Source organism: Dipodomys spectabilis, unplaced genomic scaffold (genome assembly GCF_019054845.1).
Source record: "Dipodomys spectabilis isolate Male_0828 unplaced genomic scaffold, ASM1905484v1 ptg000706l, whole genome shotgun sequence".
Taxonomy (NCBI): Eukaryota; Metazoa; Chordata; class Mammalia; order Rodentia; family Heteromyidae; genus Dipodomys; species Dipodomys spectabilis.
Window position 1 is genome coordinate 20,777 of NW_024871383.1, and position 12,354 is coordinate 33,130.

Genomic DNA, 12,354 nt, shown 5'->3' on the forward strand with positions numbered 1-12,354 from the left:
AGGGGAGGGCGGCCGTGTGCGGGCCCGCAGAGGGGAGGGGGGCTGGGCCCGCAGAGGGGAGGGGGGCCGTGTGCGGCCCGCAGAGGGGAGGGGGGCTGGGCCCGCAGAGGGGAGGGCGGCCGTGTGCGGCCCGCAGAGGGGAGGGGGGCTGGGCCCGCAGAGGGGAGGGCGGCCGTGTGCGGCCCGCAGAGGGGAGGGGGGCTGGGCCCGCAGAGGGGAGGGGGGCCGTGTGCGGCCCGCAGAGGGGAGGGCGGCCGTGTGCGGCCCGCAGAGGGGAGGGCGGCCGTGTGCGGCCCGCAGAGGGGAGGGCGGCCGTGTGCGGCCCGCAGAGGGGAGGGGGGCTGGGCCCGCAGAGGGGAGGGCGGCCGTGTGCGGCCCGCAGAGGGGAGGGGGGCTGGGCCCGCAGAGGGGAGGGCGGCCGTGTGCGGCCCGCAGAGGGGAGGGGGGCTGGGCCCGCAGAGGGGAGGGGGGCTGGGCCCGCAGAGGGGAGGGGGGCTGGGCCCGCAGAGGGGAGGGGGGCCGTGTGCGGCCCGCAGAGGGGAGGGCGGCCGTGTGCGGCCCGCAGAGGGGAGGGCGGCCGTGTGCGGCCCGCAGAGGGGAGGGGGGCTGGGCCCGCAGAGGGGAGGGGGGCTGGGCCCGCAGAGGGGAGGGGGGCTGGGCCCGCAGAGGGGAGGGCGGCCGTGTGCGGCCCGCAGAGGGGAGGGGGGCTGGGCCCGCAGAGGGGAGGGCGGCCGTGTGCGGCCCGCAGAGGGGAGGGGGGCTGGGCCCGCAGAGGGGAGGGGGGCCGTGTGCGGCCCGCAGAGGGGAGGGGGGCCGTGTGCGGCCCGCAGAGGGGAGGGCGGCCGTGTGCGGCCCGCAGAGGGGAGGGGGGCTCATTAATTATGAGGGGCTCGGGGACCCCCCCCCCCCCGCGGTCCTTGGCGCACTGCGCATGCGCGTTCCGCTCCCCCCTCCACGTACGCGCCTCCCGCCTGAGCGCTCCCCCCCCCCCGTGTGCGCGTCCCACGTGTGCGCCCCCCCCCGCGTGCGCGTCCTCCACCCCGCGTGCGCGCCCCCCCGCGTGCGCGCGCCCCCTGCGTGCGCGCCCCCCCGCGTGCGCGCCCCCCCCGCGTGCGCGCGCCCCCCGCGTGCGCGCCCCCCCGCGTGCGCGCGCGCCCCGCGTGCGCGCCCCCCCCGCGTGCGCCCCCCCCCGCGTGCGCGCCCCCCCCGCGTGCGCGCGCGCCCCGCGTGCGCGCCCCCCCCCCGCGTGCGCCCCCCCCCCGCGTGCGCCCCCCCCCGCGTGCGCGCCCCCCCCGCGTGCGCGCCCCCCCCCGCGTGCGCCCCCCCCCCCCGCGTGCGCGCCCCCCCCGCGTGCGCCCCCCCCCCCCCCCCCCGCGTGCGCGCCCCCCTCACCAGGATGAGTCTTTGGAAGGGCGTCAGCTCCTCCCAGGGGAAGCGGGAGGGCTCCCGCAGCTCCTCGCCGTCGCCGAGCGGCTCTGTGGACGCAGGCGGGGAGGACCGGTTAGAGCAGCCAGGCGCGGCCCAAAGCCCGCGGGCAACGCGCCGCTCCCTGGCAGCTCCGCACACACCAGAACCGGAGCACGCGCGGGGCCGCCGGACCCGGGGAGGGGAGGGGAGGGGGAGGGGAGGGGGAGGGGAGGCTGGGGAGGGGAGGGGGGCCGGGGAGGGGAGGGGGGCCCGGGGAGGGGGGCCCGGGGAGGGGGGCCCGGGGAGGGGAGGGGAGGGGGGCCCGGGGAGGGGAGGGGGACCCGTGGAGGGGGGCCCGGGGAGGGGAGGGGAGGCCGGGGAGGGGAGGGGGGCCCGGGCAGGGGAGGGGAGGGGGGCCCGGGGAGGGGAGGGGAGGGGGGCCCGGGGAGGGGAGGGGAGGCCGGGGAGGGGAGGGGAGGCCGGGGAGGGGAGGGGGGCCCGGGGAGGGGAGGGGAGGGAGGCCGGGGAGGGGAGGGGGTCCCGGGGAGAGGAGGGGAGGCCGGGGAGGGGAGAGGAGGCCGGAGGGGGGAGGGGAGGGGAGGCCGGGGAGGGGAGGGGAGGGGGGCCGGGGAGGGGAGGGGAGGGGGTCCCGGGGAGAGGAGGAGGGGCCGGGGAGGGGAGAGGAGGCCGGAGGGGGGAGGGGAGGGGGGCCGGGGAGGGGAGGGGAGGGGAGGGGGTCCCGGGGAGAGGAGGGGGGGCCGGGGAGGGGAGAGGAGGCCGGAGGGGGGAGGGGAGGGGAGGCCGGGGAGGGGAGGGGAGGGGGGGCCGGGGAGGGGAGGGGAGGGGGGCCGGGGAGGGGAGGGGGTCCCGGGGAGAGGAGGGGAGGCCGGAGGGGGAGGGGATGGGGGCCGGCCAGACCCCAGAGGAGCGAGAAGGGCGCGGGGCTGCTGCGGGGCATCGCGGCCAAGTCTGCAGCGAAATGGAGAACCACGCGGCCAAGTCTTTTTTTTTTTGGGTCCGGTCGTGGGGCCTGAACTCTGGGCCTGGGCGCTGTCCCTCAGCTCTTCAGCTCAAGGCTAGCGCTCTACCACCTGAGCCACAGCGCCACTTCTGGCTTTTTTCTTTTTGCTTATGTGGTGCTGAGGAATGGAACCCAGGGCCTCAGGCATGCGAGGCAAGCGCTCTACCACTGAGCCACCTTCCCAGCCCCCAACCACAAACCAAGTCTGCAGGGAAATGGAGAGCCACGCGGAGGATAGGGGGGAGGTGCGGGAGGGGGGAGGTGCGGGAGGGGGGAGGTGCGGGAAGTGTGGAGAGGGGATCGGCAGGCCCTGCGGCTCAGGGGCTCACGCTCAATAGTTCAGAGGTGGAGGCTTGTGGACTGGGCCGTCTGGGCCAAGAGTTGCTTTTTGTTTTTTCAGTCGTGGGGCTTGAACTCAGGGCCTGGGCACTGTCCTTGAGCTTCCTGTGCTCAAGGCTAGCGCTCTACCACTTGAGCCACAGCGCCACTTCTGGCTTTTTCTGGGTATGTGGTGCTGAGGATTGAACTCGGGGCTTCCTGCAGGCTAGACAAGCGCTCTACCACAGAGCACCTTCCCAGGCGGTGGGCAAAGAGTTCCTGAGACTCCATCTCAGGAATGCGTGGAGCATACCTATATTCCTCCCTTTAATGACACACACTTAGGATAGAGGGAAGCTGAAGACCTTTTTGGTGTGTGCCTGTCTTGGGGCTTGAACTCAGGAGCCTTTTTGCTCAAGGCTAGCTTTCTCCCACTTGGGCCACCCTCTACTTCAGCCTTTTGGTTGAAGTCTCACAGACTCCTGCCATGCTGGCTTTGTGAGCCTCAGATTCCAGCCTCCGGCATAGCTGGAATTACAGGCGTGAGCGCCAGTAGCTCTTCTTACTTTCCTGGGATGAGCCATCCTTTGAGGAGAAGGGCATGCTAAGCAGCGAGTACACCGTCCTGCTCTTCCTGAAGGCCTCCCACTGCGGGGCATCTGACAGGAGGGACCGGCAGAGCAGCGCAAAGGCCCCCAGAGGTGATGGCTGACATACTGGCACTGCTTCCATCTGGAGGGGGTCAGCCACTGAAGATGTTGGGTTTTACAGGTCTCAACACGTCTAACAGAAAAAGAAACACGGTCATGTGACAAGAGCCAAGTCCTTTAGCTGTCACTCACTCATCACAGTAACAATCGAGTTATTTATTGCACAGCAGAGAAACAGTTTACACAAAACTTACTCAGGTTATTTTATTGTGGTAAGACGCACAAAAGTTTATCTAGACTACTATGAGTACACAGTCCAGGGGTGGAACCACATTCACACCCCTGTGAATGCAGACCCTTGTCTGCACCGTTACACAATGCACCCTGTTTCCCCACTTCTCCAAGAGCTTGGTGAGCAGTGCTCAGCTTCCGCAGTGGCCGCCTATCTGAGCTCATTTCAAATCTGTTCTACAAGGTTCACCCGTGCTGAGGCTTCCTCCGTCAGGCTGGACACTCTTCCAAGGTGTGTCTGTGTTACATTTTTACATATCAGTTCACTGCTCTGTGACATCTGAGATGCTTCTGTTGGCTAGATAGTGCTGCAGTGAATAGGTGTGCTCAAGCATTTCTCCAGACTCTTGCTTTTAACTTTTTGGATATATATTTGGAGTATATTTGCTGGATCATAGAGTAGTTCTATTTTTTTTGTTCTTTTCTTTCTTAGTGCTGGTCCTGGGGCTTGAACTCAAGGCCTGGGCACTGTCCCTGACCCTTTTTGCTCAAGGCTAGTGCTCTCTCTACCACTTGAGCCATGGCTGCATTTCTGGCTTTTGGGTGGTTAATTGGAGATGAGCATTTCAGGGACGATCCTGTCCTGGCTGACTTTGAACTGTGATCCTCAGATCTCAGCCCCTTGAGTAGCTACGGTAACTGGTGCCCAGCAAAATAGTTCTATTCTTAATGTTCTGAGGATCTTCTGGCTTGACACTGGATCTGTGGCTCAAGTGGAAGAGTGCTAGCTAGGGACAGTTCCCAGGCCCAGAGTTCAAACCTCAGAAGCGGTGCATGAGCGTGTGCACACACACACACACGCACGCACAGACACATGTGCAGGGGTTACAGTGATGGTACATGTGCACACATTGTGCTGGGCAGCCACATCTACATGGGTTTACGTCAGTCAACTGCAGAAGAGTGACTGAGGGTCACAGTTTGGCCACATCCAGAGAAATTACTTTTACTTACTGTCAAGTCCAGGTGTGGGCAATATACTTTTAATGTCTATCAATATGCCAGAATATAAAAAGATGTTCCATTCCTCCTCTGGCAGAGACCCGAGATCGCTCATCCAGTTTCCATCAGCGTTATTTTTCATGATCGTAGTACACAGTGAGAAGGAGAAGCAGAGTTTATGTTGATTAAACAAAGTGGAAGAAACAACCTGCGGGAGCACACAGCTGTCAGATCAGCCCAAATAAACACACCTCAGAATTCACAGCCACCAATCAAAAGCTCACCTTAAACACGTTTCTTGTCAACGCATCCATTGTGTGTTTGATATGCTTGTATATGCTACTGTTCCTGTGTTCCACGTCAGGCAGTGTTGTTAGACTTGTGATCCCATGAACTGGATCCGGAGGCACTGTCTCCTGTTTCACATCAATTTCTTGTTCTTCCCTTTTGGAAGTTACCGAAGAAACAAACACCTCCCGAAACCAGGACAGGGAGAACTGGTACATGTAGTTGAGCCGGGCGAGGTCGGCTACCAGGAAGTAGAGCAGGGTTCCCCGCGTGGCAATGGGCAGGTACTGCTCACGGGCTGCTTTGAGTTCACTCTCCGCCTTTTCCGTTGCTTTGATGCGTTTTGAAATTTCGTTTGATGTCATTTTACACTTTTTTAAAATATCTACAATCTCTTCATTATCTAATATGCACCCTAAACACATAAAAAGTGTAATGTTAACCAAGCGGCGGCCGGAACACGGTGTTTTTTTTTTTACTGAGGGCTTGTTGTCGTTGGGTCTTAGGCACTGTCCCTGAGCGTCTCTTGTTCAAGGCTAGCACTCTGCCCTTGAGCCATGGCTCAATCCTGGTTTTTTTCTGGTTAATTGGAAATGATAATCTCGTGGTTGGCTCTGAGCTGTGAATCTAGCCCCCTGAGCTGCTCACCTTCCATTTGCCAGCCACTGATGCCTGGCTGAAACCGGTCTCAGCACTCACCCTCTCTTCTTGATATTACTTTGGAGTTTGAGGTTTCTATTTTATTATGGGATCATAGTAACTATTTCATCCTAACAAATACACTGTGACCATGTATGTGAATATGTGTGTGTGTGTAAAATGTGATCCATTACAAACATTACAATAAAAATTCTAGAAAACCAGAAGTGGTGCCGAGGCTCAGGTGGTAGAGTGCTTGCCTTGAATGGAAGAGCTGAGGGACAGCGCCCAGTCCAGAGTTCAGCCCCAGGACCCCCCCCCAAAAAAAATTCTAGAAACAGCCAGCCCACCATCAGTTCACGTGTCACGTGGTATACCCTGCCTTTTGTTTTATATTCTTTTTTTGTTGTGGTTGGTCGTGGGCCTGGGCGCTGTCCTCAGCTCCTCAGCTCAAGGCCAGTGCTCTACGGCTCAGGCCACAGCCACTTCTGGTTGCCTGGTTCACTGGAGATCAGAGTCTCACTGCCTTTCCTGCACGGGCTGGCTTTGAACTGCGATCCTCCAGTCTCAGCCTCCTGAGTATCTGGGATGGCAGGTGGGCGCTTTGATCTAGGGGACCCCACAGTGGACGGCCGGCAGGTGTCCTTACAGAGAAGAACTTTCTGGAGGGGACAGGGAGGCAGATGAGAGTGAGTCAGGGGTCAGTGGCCCTCAGGGGGGTGGGATGGGGTCCGCCCAGACTGCTTAGACCAGACCGGACCGGGCCTCCAGCGCGGCCTCCCCCTCCCTCCCCCTCCTCCCCTCCCCCTTCGTCCCCCACCCCTCCCCCTCCTCCCCTCCCCCTTCCCCCACCCCTCCCCCTCCTCCCCTCCCCCCTCCTCCTCCCTCTCTCCCTCCCGCTCTTCCCCTCCTCCTCCCCTCCCTCCCCCCTCCCGCTCTTCCCCTCCCCCTCCCCCTCCCCCCCCCCCCCCCCCCCCCCCGCCCTCCGTGGCGCACCCTGGGCCTCGCGCAGCAGGCGCAGCGTGCGCTCCTCCAGCTCCTCCAGCGCTCCAGCGTCGGCCGCCACGCTCTCCAGCAGCCGGCCGCGCCGCTCCTCCAGCCACGGGCTCTTGTGGCTCACCACGGCCGACAGGAGCTGGTCCTGCAGGCTGCGGAACGTCAGCGAGAAGTTCACCAGCGTCACCAGGTTCCCCACGGCCGGCAGGAAGTGCGGGTTCTCCTTGTCTGTGGAGAGGTACAGCCTGCGGGGATGGGGGGGAGAGGGGAGGGAAACGAGTGCAGGAACCAGACCCACGCGGGGAGGACCGTGCGCGGCCGCCCGCCCTGCCCGGAGAACCGGGCTGGCGCCCACGGCCGGCCCCGCCCCCGCCGGCTCCTCCTGCCCCGCCCCCGCCGGCCCCACGGCCGGCCCCGCCCCCGCCGGCTCCTCCTGCCCCGCCCCCGCCGGCCCCACGGCCGGCCCCGCCCCCGCCGGCTCCTCCTGCCCCGCCCCCGCCGGCCCCACGGCCGGCCCCGCCCCTGCCGGCTCCTCCTGCCCCGCCCCCGCCGGCCCCACGGCCGGCCCCGCCCCTGCCGGCTCCTCCTGCCCCGCCCCCGCCGGCCCCGCCCCCGCCACCCCCCTCCCGCCCCGCCCCCGCCACCCCCTCCCGCCCCGCCCCCGCCACCCCCTCCCGCCCCGCCCCCGCCGGCTCCTCCTGCCCCGCCCCCCGCCGGCCCCGCCCCCGCCGGCCCCTCCTGCTCCGCCCCCTCCTGCCCCGCCCACCGCCGGCCCCGCCCCCGCCGGCCCCTCCTGCCCCCGCCCACGGCCGGCCCCACGGCCGGCCCCGCCCCCGCCGGCCCCGCCCCCGCCGGCCCTGCCCCCGCCCACCGCCGGCCCCGCCCACTGCCGTCCCTGCCCACTGCCGGCCCCTCCTGCCCCCGCCCACCGCCCGCCCCGCCCACCGCCATCTCCCCTCACACCCAACCCCACCCACCACTGCCCTGCCCACCACCTGCCCCGCCCACTGTCCCGCCCCTCCTGCCCCGCCCACTGAGCCTTCGGCGGGGCCCGGAGCGCACTTGAACTTCATGTTGTACTCTATGTCGGAGCCGTCCATGCGGATGAAGTCCTGCCCCCTCCTCTGGTACACGTCCTTCTTCAGCACGGCCTTCAGGCCGACCGACATCGCCTCGGGCACGTCCTGGAATGTGGGGCGCGTGTGACCGCGCGTGTGTGTGAGCGTGCCTGTGAATGTGAGCATGCGTGCGGCCCTCGTGGCGCGCTGCAGCTTGCGCAGGTGCGCGCATGTGTGCATGTGTGAGGGTGCATCTGCGCAAGCACGGCCGTACCTGCAGGAGCACGCTGCCGCCTGCGCTCACTGTCCAGCGCGGAGAGCACGTGTGCGCATGTGTGAGCGTGCGCACGCGCAGGCGCGGCCGTACCTGCAGGAGCACGCTGCCGCCCGTGCTGATGGCCTGTTTCAGATTGCGCATGTGCGAGCTGTCCAGCGCCGAGAGTGTCTGCAGGCGCTCGCCCTCCAGCGCGTGGATCCAGGCGCCGGCCTGCCGGTGCGGGTCCATCAGCAGCGGCCAGCGCAGGCTGTGCAGGATCAGGACGGCGTTCTCGGCCGCGTGCTGCCCGAGGGGCAGGCCCTGGCTGTGCCACAGGCGGACCTGGAGCACACCGGGCACGCCTGAGCGCTCACACCCACCGGACCCGGACCACACCTGAGCGCTCACACCCACCCGGAGCACACGGGGCACACCTGAGCGCTCACACCCACCCCACCCGGAGCACACCTGAGCGCTCACACCCACCCCACCCGGACCACACCTGAGCGCTCACACCCACCCCACCCGGAGCACACCTGAGCGCTCACACCCACCCCACCTGGACACGCCTGAGCGCTCACACCCACCCCACCCGGAGCACACCTGAGCGCTCACACCCACCCCACCCGGAGCACGCCCGAGCGCTCACACCCACCGGACCCGGAGCACACCTGAGCGCTCACACCCACCCCACCCGGACCACACCTGAGCGATCACACCCACCCCACCCGGAGCACACCTGAGCGCTCACACCCACCCCACCTGGACACGCCTGAGCGCTCACACCCACCCCACCCGGAGCACACCTGAGCGCTCACACCCACCCCACCCGGAGCACACCTGAGCGCTCACACCCACCCCACCCGGAGCACACCTGAGCGCTCACACCCACCCCACCCGGACACGCCTGAGCGCTCACACCCACCCCACCCGGAGCACACCTGAGCGCTCACACCCACCCCACCAGGAGCACACCTGAGCGCTCACACCCACCCCACCTGGACACGCCTGAGCGCTCACACCCACCCCACCCGGAGCACACCTGAGCGCTCACACCCACCCCACCCGGAGCACACCTGAGCGCTCACACCCACCCCACCCGGACACGCCTGAGCGCTCACACCCACCCCACCCGGAGCACACGGAGCACACCTGAGCGCTCACACCCACCCCACCCGGAGCACACCTGAGCGCTCACACCCACCCCACCCGGAGCACACCTGAGCGCTCACACCCACCCCACCCGGAGCACACCTGAGTGCTCACACCCACCCCACCCGGAGCACACCTGAGTGCTCACACCCACCCCACCCGGAGCACACCTGAGCGCTCACACCCACCCCACCCGGACACGCCTGAGCGCTCACACCCACCCCACCCGGAGCACACCTGAGCGCTCACACCCACCCCACCCGGAGCACACCTGAGCGCTCACACCCACCCCACCCGGAGCACACCGGGGCACGCCCGAGCGCTCAGAGCAGCACCCCTGACACGCACTCCTGGCACAGTGGTACAGGGTGCCCAATGGCCCGCCGTTAGGAAGGAACTTCACGAAGGACTAAGGACACCAGCAATTCCAAAGCCACGCAGATGACCCCATTGGTCAGGGGTGTGGCGGGCTCGTGTAATGCCCAGCTACTGAGGACTGGGGGCAGGAAGGAGCCTGGGCAAAGAGTGGGAGCTGGACGTGGTGGCTCAGCCACACACGTGTCCCAGGTAAAAAAACTGTGAAACTCATTTGAAAAATAACTAAAGCAAAACAAAAATGGCTCAAGTGGTGGGTCACCTGCCTAGCCAGCATGAGGCTCCTGAGCCCAGACCCTAGTATTGTCAAGATGAAAGCAGCCTGGACGTGAAACTTCTGCAGTGGTAGTAATTGCACAAAATGACCCCTTTCTGCTCATCAGCAAAGATGTTGCGGAGAAAAAGACATCTTAGAAGGACTGCATCCAAAGCTCTTAGGGGTGCCGGCATGCCTGGATCCTGCAGCTGTGCAGACCTGCTCCGGCCGCACGCAGACCAGGGCCTCAGCTGTGGACAGCGGCAGGATGCACGTCTGTGTATTCTTGGCAGATCTCTCCACATGCCCTCATTTCCCAGTTGGGGACAGGGAGGCTATAGGTCAGGTTCCCACACGGCGGCACACCCAGTATAAGGCAGGTGACGCATGCTGTAGAGACCTGTGGGCCAGTCACCGTTTCATGGCAGCATCGGTGGTAGCAGAAGGCAGCCACAGAAAGCCACGTGGTGAGAGGTGGCAAGTGGACCCCCCAGAAGCCCCGCGCACTCCACGGGTCTTGGATCCACCAGCACCCTCAGAGCGCCGGGACAGGGTGGGGGGTCTGGCTGTCTGGAGAGCTGCCCACCCAGGCTCTTGGCTGCTGTTTATTTCTGGCTTGGTTCCTACTAGTTCTCTTTATGTCCTAGATAGAGCTTTGCTGAAAATACATGTCACAAATAGTCATTTCCTGCCTTTGGCTCAGCCTTCTACCCTCTTAATGGTGTCTTTTGGTGAATGGGCCTAAACATTAATGTAATTGATCAATGTTTTACCATATGTTTTAGTTTAGTTTTTTTTTTTTTGTCGGTCATGAGGCTTGAACTCTGGGTCTGGGCGCTGTCCCTCAGCTCTTCAGCTCAAGGCTAGCGCTCTACCACTTGAGCCACTTCCGGCTTTTTCTTTCTCTGTGGTGCTGAGGTATTGAACCCAGAGCCTCATGCATGCAAGGCAAGCGCTCTGCCACTGAGCCACGAGTGGCCCCCGTAGGTGTTAGTTTTAAGAAATCTTTTGTCTTAACCCAGGGCCATGCACAGTCTCCTAACCTGTGCTCTACTTGAATTTTTGTGTGTGGTATGAAGTGAGGGCCATTTGCTCTTAAAAAATACTCAGTGACAGCGCCCATATTGAGAGGGATGGGCTTCTGCAGGACAGCGCCGTGGTAGGGGCCTAAGTGGGTTCTCCACAGTCTTCTATGGTGCCAGCCACCCTGGATTAGCGTGAACACGCATAAACTACACCATGGTCCTCATGATGTAGCTTTATTAAAGATTAATCCTGTCTCTGTGTGTGCGTGTGTGTGCTGGTCCTGGGGCTTGAACTCGGCCTGAACGCTGTCCCTGAGCTTTGATGCTCAAGGCTCACACCCCACTTCCGGCTTTTTGGATGATTAATTACAGATGAGTTTCAGAGATTTTTCTGCCCCAGCTGAGTTCAAGCCATGATCCTCAGATCTCAGCCCCCTGAGTTACTAGGATTACAGATGTGAGCCCATCAGCATCAACTGAAAGCTTACTTTTTAAAAAAAGAGCAAGAACAGTCCTACCTCATTCTTTTGTGCCATCACGTCCGGTAAGGAGAACTTGGAAGAAATGGAGATGTTGTTTTCAATGCTGAAACTCTCCCATTTACTGATGATCAGCTGCCGGAACTCGGGTGTCAAGGCCCCGCTGTAGACAATGCATGCTGAGGCCAGAAGCGTGTCCCCCAGAGTCCCTTCCAGCTTGCAGTCAATCTGCTCAATCGTTTCCTGCCATCGTATCTAAACAGTACGGCAAAAATGAGTTGTGTGCTGGGAGATGGTGCAGGGGGAGGTGATAATGCATGCTTTCACGGGGAGGAGCACTTGCCCTGTTCTTGGGCTAGGACAGATTCAAGGTCCGCCCAAACCCTAAGGGCGACGGACAGGTGGGGCTAGGTGTGACCACAGTGCTCCAGAGTCTGAAACAGGAGGGACAGCATCTGAGGGCAGCCTGGGCTACACAGTGGGCCCCAACTCACTCTCTGACCCCCCAGTCCTATGTCCATGCCTGGTGTTCCAGAACACTAAAGAACCCAGGCTTCCGGACTCCTTCTCGCTGCCTGTGGCCCATGTGTTGGATCAGTGCTGCACACACCCAGATCCTCAATCACTGGGATGGAACACAGCAGGGAAGCAGGCTTAAAAACTTATCAAAGTAACTTGATAAGTTACTTAAGTGCCTGGACCATTAAAGTCTGCACGTGCCAGGGCCCGCTTCTCAGCACAGCCAGGGCCTGAGGGCCTCGGCTTCCCCGGGTTGGCAGGGTTCAGTCATGGCCATGTCTCCCTGCCCCACAGGTCTTCCTTGGTATGTATTTATTTAAATAATTACATTAGAATTACCTTGAGAATTTTGTAAGAGCTGAAGTGTAACTTAACCAAGATTTTTGCCAGCTTACTTGAGACTCAAATGAGTTAGAGGCAAAATTAAAAAGAGATGAGGGTCAGAATACTGGCAGAAGGAAACGCAGTGTTCCTTTGCTTCTGTCACTCGGCTCCTCGCTCCTGCCCACCCGTGTCTTACATCCTTGGCCCAGGTGTTCCAGGATGAGGAAGGAAAACTCAAGAGTGCTTGGGACCTCATCACCGGACAGAAGCAAGAGAAGAGTGCCTCAGGCCTCTGCGGCCGGCCGCGGACTGCTAGGGCCAGACTCCCCGCGAGTGAGGAAGGGGCTGGGGCGGCAGA

General features: G+C 63.3%; 1 protein-coding gene across 1 annotated transcript in view; it reads right to left on the reverse strand.

The window, feature by feature from the left end:
• The window catches only part of Dnah14 (dynein axonemal heavy chain 14), a gene marked incomplete at its 3' end in the record, with an annotated part of 195,772 nt that overhangs the window by 13,638 nt on the left and 169,780 nt on the right, over nt 1–12,354 (reverse strand). The window contains 9 exon segments of the mRNA XM_042672409.1: nt 1,393–1,496; nt 3,310–3,445; nt 3,448–3,529; nt 4,638–4,837; nt 4,914–5,332; nt 6,553–6,797; nt 7,615–7,736; nt 7,978–8,208; nt 11,193–11,408. Of these exon segments, the coding sequence (XP_042528343.1) occupies nt 1,393–1,496; nt 3,310–3,445; nt 3,448–3,529; nt 4,638–4,837; nt 4,914–5,332; nt 6,553–6,797; nt 7,615–7,736; nt 7,978–8,208; nt 11,193–11,408 (1,755 nt within the window).